Source organism: Mizuhopecten yessoensis, unplaced genomic scaffold (genome assembly GCF_002113885.1).
Source record: "Mizuhopecten yessoensis strain PY_sf001 unplaced genomic scaffold, ASM211388v2 scaffold5347, whole genome shotgun sequence".
Lineage (NCBI taxonomy): Eukaryota > Metazoa > Mollusca > Bivalvia > Pectinida > Pectinidae > Mizuhopecten > Mizuhopecten yessoensis.
In genome coordinates this window covers 38,994-50,109 of record NW_018406004.1, presented here as the reverse complement: position 1 = coordinate 50,109, position 11,116 = coordinate 38,994, and the positions used below count along the sequence as shown (strand labels likewise).

The 11,116-nt window shown below is 51.9% G+C and overlaps 1 protein-coding gene across 1 annotated transcript in view; it reads right to left on the bottom strand.

The window, feature by feature from the left end:
- The window catches only part of LOC110450611 (substance-P receptor-like), a gene marked incomplete at its 3' end in the record, with an annotated part of 44,323 nt that extends 34,104 nt beyond the window's left edge, over positions 1 to 10,219 (bottom strand). The window contains exon 1 of the mRNA XM_021498222.1: positions 10,008 to 10,219. Within this exon, the coding sequence (XP_021353897.1) occupies positions 10,008 to 10,219 (212 nt within the window). The remainder of the gene's footprint in view (positions 1 to 10,007) is intronic.
- Positions 10,220 to 11,116: the final 897 nt, after the last annotated feature.

The window sequence follows — 11,116 nt, the reverse complement described above, 5'->3', positions numbered from 1 at the left end:
GGTGGGGGGGCCGATACACCGGGAAACATATCGTCACCGACTTATGTCTAAGATATCAATTAAACTGGTAACTGTTACTGTACTCTAAAATGTCGCCGAAAACAATTTTTTGGTGGAAATGCTGGCAAATATCTATACTATTTACCATCAGAGAAAAATATATCAATATAATTTCAAACCACTTTTCGATACATTTTCTGGCCTTGTACCAATTTGAGTAGCGTACCAGTCGTGGTAGCGTGGCGTTAGAGAGTGTACATATGTAACTTCACTCCGTGGGGAGGTGCTGCAGACCTTTCGGATTTTTTCTTTGCATAATAATGACAATATTTGTTCTTCGTTTAAAGAGAAAACATCATCTAGCAATACAAGTTATACTAATTCTCAGCCAAGTCCTCACTCATTCCACTCCATCCATCCACCTTACTAATTCTCAGCCAAGTCCTCACTCATTCCACTCCATCCATCCACCTTACTAATTCTCGGCCAAGTCCTCACTCATTCCACTCCATCCATCCACCTTACTAATTCTCGGCCAAGTCCTCACTCATTCCACTCCATCCCTCCATCTCACTAATCCTCAGCCAAGTCCTCACTCATTCCACCCCATCCATCCACCTTACTAATTCTCAGCCAAGTCCTCACTCATTCCACTCTATCCATCCACCTTACTAATTCTCAGCCAAGTCCTGACTCATTCCACTCCATCCATCCATCTCCCTAATTCTCAGCCAAGTCCTCACTCATTCCACTCTATCCATCCACCTTACTAATTCTCAGCCAATTCCTCACTCATTCCACTCCATCCATCCATCTCACTAATTCTCAACCAAGTCCTCACTCATTCCACTCCATCCATCCACCTTACTAATTCTCGGCCAAGTCCTCACTCATTCCACTCCATCCATCTCACTAATTCTCAGCCAAGCCCTCACTCATTCGACTCCATCCATCTCACTAATTCGCATCCAAGTCCTCACTCATTCCACTCCATCGATCTCACTAATCCTCAGCCAAGTCCTCACTCATTCCACTCCATCCATCCATCTCACTAATTCTCAACCAAGTCCTCACTCATTCCACTCCATCCATCCACCTTACTAATTCTCGGCCAAGTCCTCACTCATTCCACTCCATCCATCGCACTAATTCTCAGCCAAGTCCTCACTCATTCCACTCCATCCATCCACCTTACTAATTCTCAGCCAAGTCCTCACTCATTCCACTCCATCCATCCATTACTTTTTATAATAATCTGAAGATTTACAATTCCTAATTTGGGCTGGAAATAAATGCTTTGTGCCAACAGTGGAGAAAGAGAAGGACGTTTGAAACTGTTAGGTCTTGTGAAGTGGAATACTACAATGTCTACTGGCAATAGATCTTGTGAAGTGGAATACTACAATATCTACTGGCAATAGATCTTGTGAAGTGGAATACTACAATGTCTACTAGCAACAAATCTTGTGAAGTGGAATACTACAATGTCTACTGACAATAGATCTTGTGAAGTGGAATACTACAATGTCTACTGGAAATAGATCTTGTGAAGTGGAACACTACAATGTCTACTGGCAATAGATCTTGTGAAGCAGAATACTACAATGTCTACTGGCCATAGATCTTGTGAAGTGGAATTCTACAATGTGTACTGGCAATAGATCTTGTGAAGTGGAATACTACAATGTCTACTGGCAATAGATCTTGTGAAGTGGAATACTACAATGTCTACTGGCAATAGATCTTGTGAAGTGGAATACTACAATGTGTACTGGCAATAGATCTTGTGAAGTGGAATACTACAATGTCTACTGGCAATAGATCTTGTGAAGTGGAATACTACAATGTCTACTGGCAATAGATCTTGTGAAGTGGAATACTACAATGTCACCTGGCAATAGATCTTGTGTTTGACGACCTGGGAACATTTCATCAACAAATCGGGCAAATACTGGAGCGCTAGATGTTTGTAGTTTTGTATAATGATACAGCTGAGACATATTTTACTCGGAAAGATTACGAAATAAACTGACGGAACATGCCCTGTGATGGTGCAAGCATTGCGAAATGATTTTCGCAACATTTTGCAAATTTTACAGAACGCTACAGGGCCAATCGTGTAAAAGGGCCGACCGTGTAACAGGGCCGATCGAGTAGCAGGGCCGACCGTGTAACAGGTGGCCGATCGTGTAACAGGGCCGACTGTGCAGCAGGGCCGACCGTGTAACCATCAGAAGTAAGTATTAGACCCCTAATGTTTTTACACGGTACCGAGGTCAAATCCTCATACATGAGGCGGTAGTTTTGTTGACATGTGAAGAGATGTTATTATAGACACACAATTTTAATACATTTTCAATTTATTTTAAATCACAGCTAGATCTGAGCTAGATTAACTTAGTAATGCACCATCAGTATAATAGCAGCCCTTAAACAGATCCCTTAGGAACACCAGATTTACATTATTTCAGGTAGATAATTTAGTTCCATACTTAAAGGTACCATGTCGCTAACCTTGGCTATTTTTCTTATCAGCAGCATACACCTGATTTTCTTTTCTTACATAGCAAAAGTTATTAACTTTCCGTTATTAAACTTAATACCATGCCCCGGGTGTGAATGTGACATACATGTAAAACAATCCTTTTTATTTTATTTTATTTCGTGACGTAGGCATTCGACGATCACTTTTTTGTTAACTCTAATTCATAAGTGAATTATAAAGTTGTGTAGTATACCAAGTGACGCGCTAGATCTTTATTAATTAAAATTACCTCTGACCCTGTCGAACACATATAATCGCCATTAGTTGTGTTTTGCTCTCCTGACATCTCGTGAATTATCATTATTATTTCTTCCCCCGCCCCCCATTTGAAGAGTTACAAGAACATACATACAAGTCGGCACGAGCTCAGTAGCAGTGAGACTTCGCACGCTAATATAATTTAAGTAAATTTAAGTCTGACCGTCTACGATCACTAGCTCTCCACCACTGGGTCGTGGGTTCGATCCTACGTGGGTAGTCGCTACATGTAGGTACCTGCCGTAGGTCGGTGGTTTTTCTCCGTGTACTCCGGTTTTCCTCCAATACCAAAACCTCGGTAAACTTTAAATGACATTTCATGTTAATAGGACGTAAAGAACAAACAAACCAAATATCCTGTTGCCACGCATATAAACACCACGATGTTCATTCGTTCATCACGTATTTTCGGTGGTCAGTCTTCACTTCCGAATGGTCACATGTGTGAGAATGAGGCGGAGATCCCTCCATCTCCACTAACAAGGCGAATGTGTACGGAATACCTCTGCTTTCTTAGAAATAATGTTTCAAAGTTTAAATCCTCTTCGACCGATTCCTTTGGATAAGGAATCTCCCAGTAGAAGTACATTTTCAGCAGATTATGGCTCCCTCAGTGTTGATCCATGGCTCCCTCGGTGCTGATCCAGGGCCCCCTCAGTGTTGATCCATGGCTCCCTCGGTGCTGATCGAGGGCCCCCTTAGTGCTGATCCATGGCTCCCTCGGTGCTGATCCAGGGCCCCCTTAGTGCTGATCCACGGCTCCCTCAGTGCTGATCCATGGCTCCCTCGGTGCTGATCCAGGGCCCCCTTAGTGCTGATCCATGGCTCCCTCGGTGCTGATCCAGGGCCCCCTTAGTGCTGATCCATGGCTCCCTCGGTGCTGATCCAGGGCCCCCTTAGTGCTGATCCATGGCTCCCTCGGTGCTGATCCAGGGCCCCCTTAGTGCTGATCCATGGCTCCCTCGGTGCTGATCCAGGGCCCCCTTAGTGCTGATCCATGGCTCCCTCGGTGCTGATCCAGGGCCCCCTTAGTGCTGATCCATGGCTCCCTCGGTGCTGATCCAGGGCCCCCTTAGTGCTGATCCATGGCTCCCTCGGTGCTGATCCAGGGCCCCCTTAGTGCTGATCCATGGCTCCCTCGGTGCTGATCCAGGGCCCCCTTAGTGCTGATCCATGGCTCCCTCGGTGCTGATCCAGGGCCCCCTTAGTGCTGATCCATGGCTCCCTCGGTGCTGATCCAGGGCCCCCTTAGTGCTGATCCATGGCTCCCTCGGTGCTGATCCAGGGCCCCCTTAGTGCTGATCCATGGCTCCCTCGGTGCTGATCCAGGGCCCCCTTAGTGCTGATCCATGGCTCCCTCGGTGCTGATCCAGGGCCCCCTTAGTGCTGATCCATGGCTCCCTCGGTGCTGATCCAGGGCCCCCTTAGTGCTGATCCATGGCTCCCTCGGTGCTGATCCAGGGCCCCCTTAGTGCTGATCCATGGCTCCCTCGGTGCTGATCCAGGGCCCCCTTAGTGCTGATCCATGGCTCCCTCGGTGCTGATCCAGGGCCCCCTTAGTGCTGATCCATGGCTCCCTCGGTGCTGATCCAGGGCCCCCTTAGTGCTGATCCATGGCTCCCTCGGTGCTGATCCAGGGCCCCCTTAGTGCTGATCCATGGCTCCCTCGGTGCTGATCCAGGGCCCCCTTAGTGCTGATCCATGGCTCCCTCGGTGCTGATCCAGGGCCCCCTTAGTGCTGATCCATGGCTCCCTCGGTGCTGATCCAGGGCCCCCTTAGTGCTGATCCATGGCTCCCTCGGTGCTGATCCAGGGCCCCCTTAGTGCTGATCCATGGCTCCCTCGGTGCTGATCCAGGGCCCCCTTAGTGCTGATCCATGGCTCCCTCGGTGCTGATCCAGGGCCCCCTTAGTGCTGATCCATGGCTCCCTCGGTGCTGATCCAGGGCCCCCTTAGTGCTGATCCATGGCTCCCTCGGTGCTGATCCAGGGCCCCCTTAGTGCTGATCCATGGCTCCCTCGGTGCTGATCCAGGGCCCCCTTAGTGCTGATCCATGGCTCCCTCGGTGCTGATCCAGGGCCCCCTTAGTGCTGATCCATGGCTCCCTCGGTGCTGATCCAGGGCCCCCTTAGTGCTGATCCATGGCTCCCTCGGTGCTGATCCAGGGCCCCCTTAGTGCTGATCCATGGCTCCCTCGGTGCTGATCCAGGGCCCCCTTAGTGCTGATCCATGGCTCCCTCGGTGCTGATCCAGGGCCCCCTTAGTGCTGATCCATGGCTCCCTCGGTGCTGATCCAGGGCCCCCTTAGTGCTGATCCATGGCTCCCTCGGTGCTGATCCAGGGCCCCCTTAGTGCTGATCCATGGCTCCCTCGGTGCTGATCCAGGGCCCCCTTAGTGCTGATCCATGGCTCCCTCGGTGCTGATCCAGGGCCCCCTTAGTGCTGATCCATGGCTCCCTCGGTGCTGATCCAGGGCCCCCTTAGTGCTGATCCATGGCTCCCTCGGTGCTGATCCAGGGCCCCCTTAGTGCTGATCCATGGCTCCCTCGGTGCTGATCCAGGGCCCCCTTAGTGCTGATCCATGGCTCCCTCGGTGCTGATCCAGGGCCCCCTTAGTGCTGATCCATGGCTCCCTCGGTGCTGATCCAGGGCCCCCTTAGTGCTGATCCATGGCTCCCTCGGTGCTGATCCAGGGCCCCCTTAGTGCTGATCCATGGCTCCCTCGGTGCTGATCCAGGGCCCCCTTAGTGCTGATCCATGGCTCCCTCGGTGCTGATCCAGGGCCCCCTTAGTGCTGATCCATGGCTCCCTCGGTGCTGATCCAGGGCCCCCTTAGTGCTGATCCATGGCTCCCTCGGTGCTGATCCAGGGCCCCCTTAGTGCTGATCCATGGCTCCCTCGGTGCTGATCCAGGGCCCCCTTAGTGCTGATCCATGGCTCCCTCGGTGCTGATCCAGGGCCCCCTTAGTGCTGATCCATGGCTCCCTCGGTGCTGATCCAGGGCCCCCTTAGTGCTGATCCATGGCTCCCTCGGTGCTGATCCAGGGCCCCCTTAGTGCTGATCCATGGCTCCCTCGGTGCTGATCCAGGGCCCCCTTAGTGCTGATCCATGGCTCCCTCGGTGCTGATCCAGGGCCCCCTTAGTGCTGATCCATGGCTCCCTCGGTGCTGATCCAGGGCCCCCTTAGTGCTGATCCATGGCTCCCTCGGTGCTGATCCAGGGCCCCCTTAGTGCTGATCCATGGCTCCCTCGGTGCTGATCCAGGGCCCCCTTAGTGCTGATCCATGGCTCCCTCGGTGCTGATCCAGGGCCCCCTTAGTGCTGATCCATGGCTCCCTCGGTGCTGATCCAGGGCCCCCTTAGTGCTGATCCATGGCTCCCTCGGTGCTGATCCAGGGCCCCCTTAGTGCTGATCCATGGCTCCCTCGGTGCTGATCCAGGGCCCCCTTAGTGCTGATCCATGGCTCCCTCGGTGCTGATCCAGGGCCCCCTTAGTGCTGATCCATGGCTCCCTCGGTGCTGATCCAGGGCCCCCTTAGTGCTGATCCATGGCTCCCTCGGTGCTGATCCAGGGCCCCCTTAGTGCTGATCCATGGCTCCCTCGGTGCTGATCCAGGGCCCCCTTAGTGCTGATCCATGGCTCCCTCGGTGCTGATCCAGGGCCCCCTTAGTGCTGATCCATGGCTCCCTCGGTGCTGATCCAGGGCCCCCTTAGTGCTGATCCATGGCTCCCTCGGTGCTGATCCAGGGCCCCCTTAGTGCTGATCCATGGCTCCCTCGGTGCTGATCCAGGGCCCCCTTAGTGCTGATCCATGGCTCCCTCGGTGCTGATCCAGGGCCCCCTTAGTGCTGATCCATGGCTCCCTCGGTGCTGATCCAGGGCCCCCTTAGTGCTGATCCATGGCTCCCTCGGTGCTGATCCAGGGCCCCCTTAGTGCTGATCCATGGCTCCCTCGGTGCTGATCCAGGGCCCCCTTAGTGCTGATCCATGGCTCCCTCGGTGCTGATCCAGGGCCCCCTTAGTGCTGATCCATGGCTCCCTCGGTGCTGATCCAGGGCCCCCTTAGTGCTGATCCATGGCTCCCTCGGTGCTGATCCAGGGCCCCCTTAGTGCTGATCCATGGCTCCCTCGGTGCTGATCCAGGGCCCCCTTAGTGCTGATCCATGGCTCCCTCGGTGCTGATCCAGGGCCCCCTTAGTGCTGATCCATGGCTCCCTCGGTGCTGATCCAGGGCCCCCTTAGTGCTGATCCATGGCTCCCTCGGTGCTGATCCAGGGCCCCCTTAGTGCTGATCCATGGCTCCCTCGGTGCTGATCCAGGGCCCCCTTAGTGCTGATCCATGGCTCCCTCGGTGCTGATCCAGGGCCCCCTTAGTGCTGATCCATGGCTCCCTCGGTGCTGATCCAGGGCCCCCTTAGTGCTGATCCATGGCTCCCTCGGTGCTGATCCAGGGCCCCCTTAGTGCTGATCCATGGCTCCCTCGGTGCTGATCCAGGGCCCCCTTAGTGCTGATCCATGGCTCCCTCGGTGCTGATCCAGGGCCCCCTTAGTGCTGATCCATGGCTCCCTCGGTGCTGATCCAGGGCCCCCTTAGTGCTGATCCATGGCTCCCTCGGTGCTGATCCAGGGCCCCCTTAGTGCTGATCCATGGCTCCCTCGGTGCTGATCCAGGGCCCCCTTAGTGCTGATCCATGGCTCCCTCGGTGCTGATCCAGGGCCCCCTTAGTGCTGATCCATGGCTCCCTCGGTGCTGATCCAGGGCCCCCTTAGTGCTGATCCATGGCTCCCTCGGTGCTGATCCAGGGCCCCCTTAGTGCTGATCCATGGCTCCCTCGGTGCTGATCCAGGGCCCCCTTAGTGCTGATCCATGGCTCCCTCGGTGCTGATCCAGGGCCCCCTTAGTGCTGATCCATGGCTCCCTCGGTGCTGATCCAGGGCCCCCTTAGTGCTGATCCATGGCTCCCTCGGTGCTGATCCAGGGCCCCCTTAGTGCTGATCCATGGCTCCCTCGGTGCTGATCCAGGGCCCCCTTAGTGCTGATCCATGGCTCCCTCGGTGCTGATCCAGGGCCCCCTTAGTGCTGATCCATGGCTCCCTCGGTGCTGATCCAGGGCCCCCTTAGTGCTGATCCATGGCTCCCTCGGTGCTGATCCAGGGCCCCCTTAGTGCTGATCCATGGCTCCCTCGGTGCTGATCCAGGGCCCCCTTAGTGCTGATCCATGGCTCCCTCGGTGCTGATCCAGGGCCCCCTTAGTGCTGATCCATGGCTCCCTCGGTGCTGATCCAGGGCCCCCTTAGTGCTGATCCATGGCTCCCTCGGTGCTGATCCAGGGCCCCCTTAGTGCTGATCCATGGCTCCCTCGGTGCTGATCCAGGGCCCCCTTAGTGCTGATCCATGGCTCCCTCGGTGCTGATCCAGGGCCCCCTTAGTGCTGATCCATGGCTCCCTCGGTGCTGATCCAGGGCCCCCTTAGTGCTGATCCATGGCTCCCTCGGTGCTGATCCAGGGCCCCCTTAGTGCTGATCCATGGCTCCCTCGGTGCTGATCCAGGGCCCCCTTAGTGCTGATCCATGGCTCCCTCGGTGCTGATCCAGGGCCCCCTTAGTGCTGATCCATGGCTCCCTCGGTGCTGATCCAGGGCCCCCTTAGTGCTGATCCATGGCTCCCTCGGTGCTGATCCAGGGCCCCCTTAGTGCTGATCCAGGGCCCCCTTAGTGCTGATCCAGGGCCCCCTTAGTGCTGATCCAGGGCCCCTCGGTGCTGGTCCATGACGAGTTTATAAAAGTCTGCGCGCTATCTAAATTATCGTCATCGTCTCACAAAATGATATGTGAAAAATTTGTGAGAGGATTTGAACAATACATTTCTTGCGAAGTTTCCATTTTTTTGTTTGGTGGGCTGTTGTTTGTTTCTGAAGTTTCCTTAATTATTTTTTACTTTTACAGAAAATAAAGGTAACCAAAAATGAAAATTTGGTCAGAAACGGCAAAAAGTATTTGATTGTATTTAAATCTCTATGAGATCGGTAAGTCGTTTATGTAATCAGCGGAATCGTCGCGTTGACCGTTTCATCAAACGGATCATAGAGGTGACGACTGCAGAAAAGGACGTGAGTTAGTGAAATGAGTGGGCGAGTTAGTGAACGGAGTAAGTGAGTTAGTGAACGGAGTGGACGAGTAAGTGAACGGAGTAAGTGAGTTAGTGAACGGAGTGGACGAGTTTGTGAACGGATTAAGCGAGTTAGTAAACAGAGTGGACGAGTTAGTGAACGGAGTAAGCGAGTTAGTAAACAGAGTGGGCGAGTTAGTGAACGGAGTAAGCGAGTTAGTAAACAGAGTGGGCGAGTTAGTGAACGGAGTGGGCCAATTAGTGAACGAGGTGGGGGAGTTTGTGAATAGAGTTGGCGAGTTATATTAGTGAACGGATTGGGCGAGTTAGAGAACAGGGTTTGCGGATTAGTAACCGAAACGGGCAAGTTAAGTAAGAGTTAGTGAACGGAGTGGGCGAGTTAGTAAACGGAGGAAGTGGAAGTGTGTCTGGAATGGGACACAAGGGCGAAGAGAGGCAGAGAGGAGAGAAGAGACCAAAGCAAGCACCAACGGGTTGGGAGATGTTAAAAAGAAGAAGATAATACAAAATGTGCCATGAAAATAACGCCTATTATATGTGTTCATTAATTCTCAGCCCTATGCATCAAGAAATAGGGAAACTATATATTCCACTTACACGTGATAGACTTCAAGCATTGCTGTCGACTATCATACTAGCTACTTTACTTGTATGGAACAATCTAGCAGATACATAAGAACTTTACCCTCCTTCTCAAGTAAAATAAACAGCCAATTCCCATCTAAACTGGCTAAATACATCAGGCAAGTAATGGAATGCCTATGTACAAAGCTGGATACAATTGTAGTGCATTAGAGAGTTATATAGGCTTCACTTGTGTTTGGAGTGCCGATATGAAATGTAAATTTAAACCGTATAATATATATAATTTGGGGTTACTATATTTTGGTAAAAAGTTTTCCTAGTTACACAGTGAACGATATTTTATCTCTCTCTGTGTTTTCTTCCCACTCCCCGCTTCCCTCTCCCCGCTCCCATCCCTCTCCCTACTTCTCTCTCCCCGGTTCCTTCCCTTTCCTTCCTTCCTTCCCTCTCCCTACTTCCCTCTCCCCGCTCCCATCCCTCTCCCTACTTCCCTCTCCCAGTTTCCCTCCCTCTCCCTACTTCCCTCTCCCCGTTCTCATCCCTCTCCCTAATTCTCTCTCCCCGTTCCCATCCCTCTCCCTTATTCTCTTTATCTGCTTCCTTTCCTCTCTCTAATTTATTCTTCCCTTCTACATTCCTTTTCCCTACTTCTTTCTTCTTCTTTCCCTTCCTCTCCCTATTTTCCTCTCCCAACTTCATTCCCTCTCCCTAATTCCTTCTCCCTACTTCCCTTTTCCCGCTTCCTTTTCTCTCCCTTATTCATTTTCCCCACTTCCTGTCCTCTCCCTTCTTCTCTCTCCCTACTTCCCTTTCCCCGTTTCCTTTTCTCCCCCTTATTCATTCTCCCCGCTTCCTTTTCTCCCCCTTATTCATTCTCCCCGCTTCCTTCCCTCTCCCTTATTCATTCTTCCCGCTTCCTTCCCTCTCCCTAATTACCTCTACTTGCTCCCTCATCTTTTTCTCCCTCATCTTTTGCTCCCTATTTATCCTATTACTGTACAGTATTTAAAATTAATAGTTTACATCCTCGCATCAGCAAACATTTAGGCTGCCTGGGGAACCCTAACCCTAACCCTGGGGAACCCTAACCCTAACCCTGGGGAACCCTAACCCTAACCCTGGGGAACCCTTACCCTAACCCTGGGGAAGAGGACATAGTGTATCTTATAGCAAGCCAAGTAACATATATAATACCTTCAAGTTTACGATAAGAACTTAGCACGTTTGCAATACATTCTGTAATACAGTAAATCACGATTCCGAGTGTACTGGGCGTCAATTCCTCTATACGCCAGTGGGTGGATTGCCTACTGGTTTATCTGAGAACAAATGCTAATATTAAAATTGACAATAATACTACACAAGTCAGGAAACAACAGCAGATAGATAAAGTCTAATGTATCTCCATAACACATACTTACCACCAAACTCAATGAAAATCTCTGCATACTATTTGATATGCATATTTCAAATTTTGAGCTGACAGACAGACGTTTATCTACGTGAGTTGTGACGCCGTGTACGTGACGTATAATCAATACGACCCTCCGGTATAGAACCCTTTGTTGTCATTCTAATTAGATCTTATCAATGTTG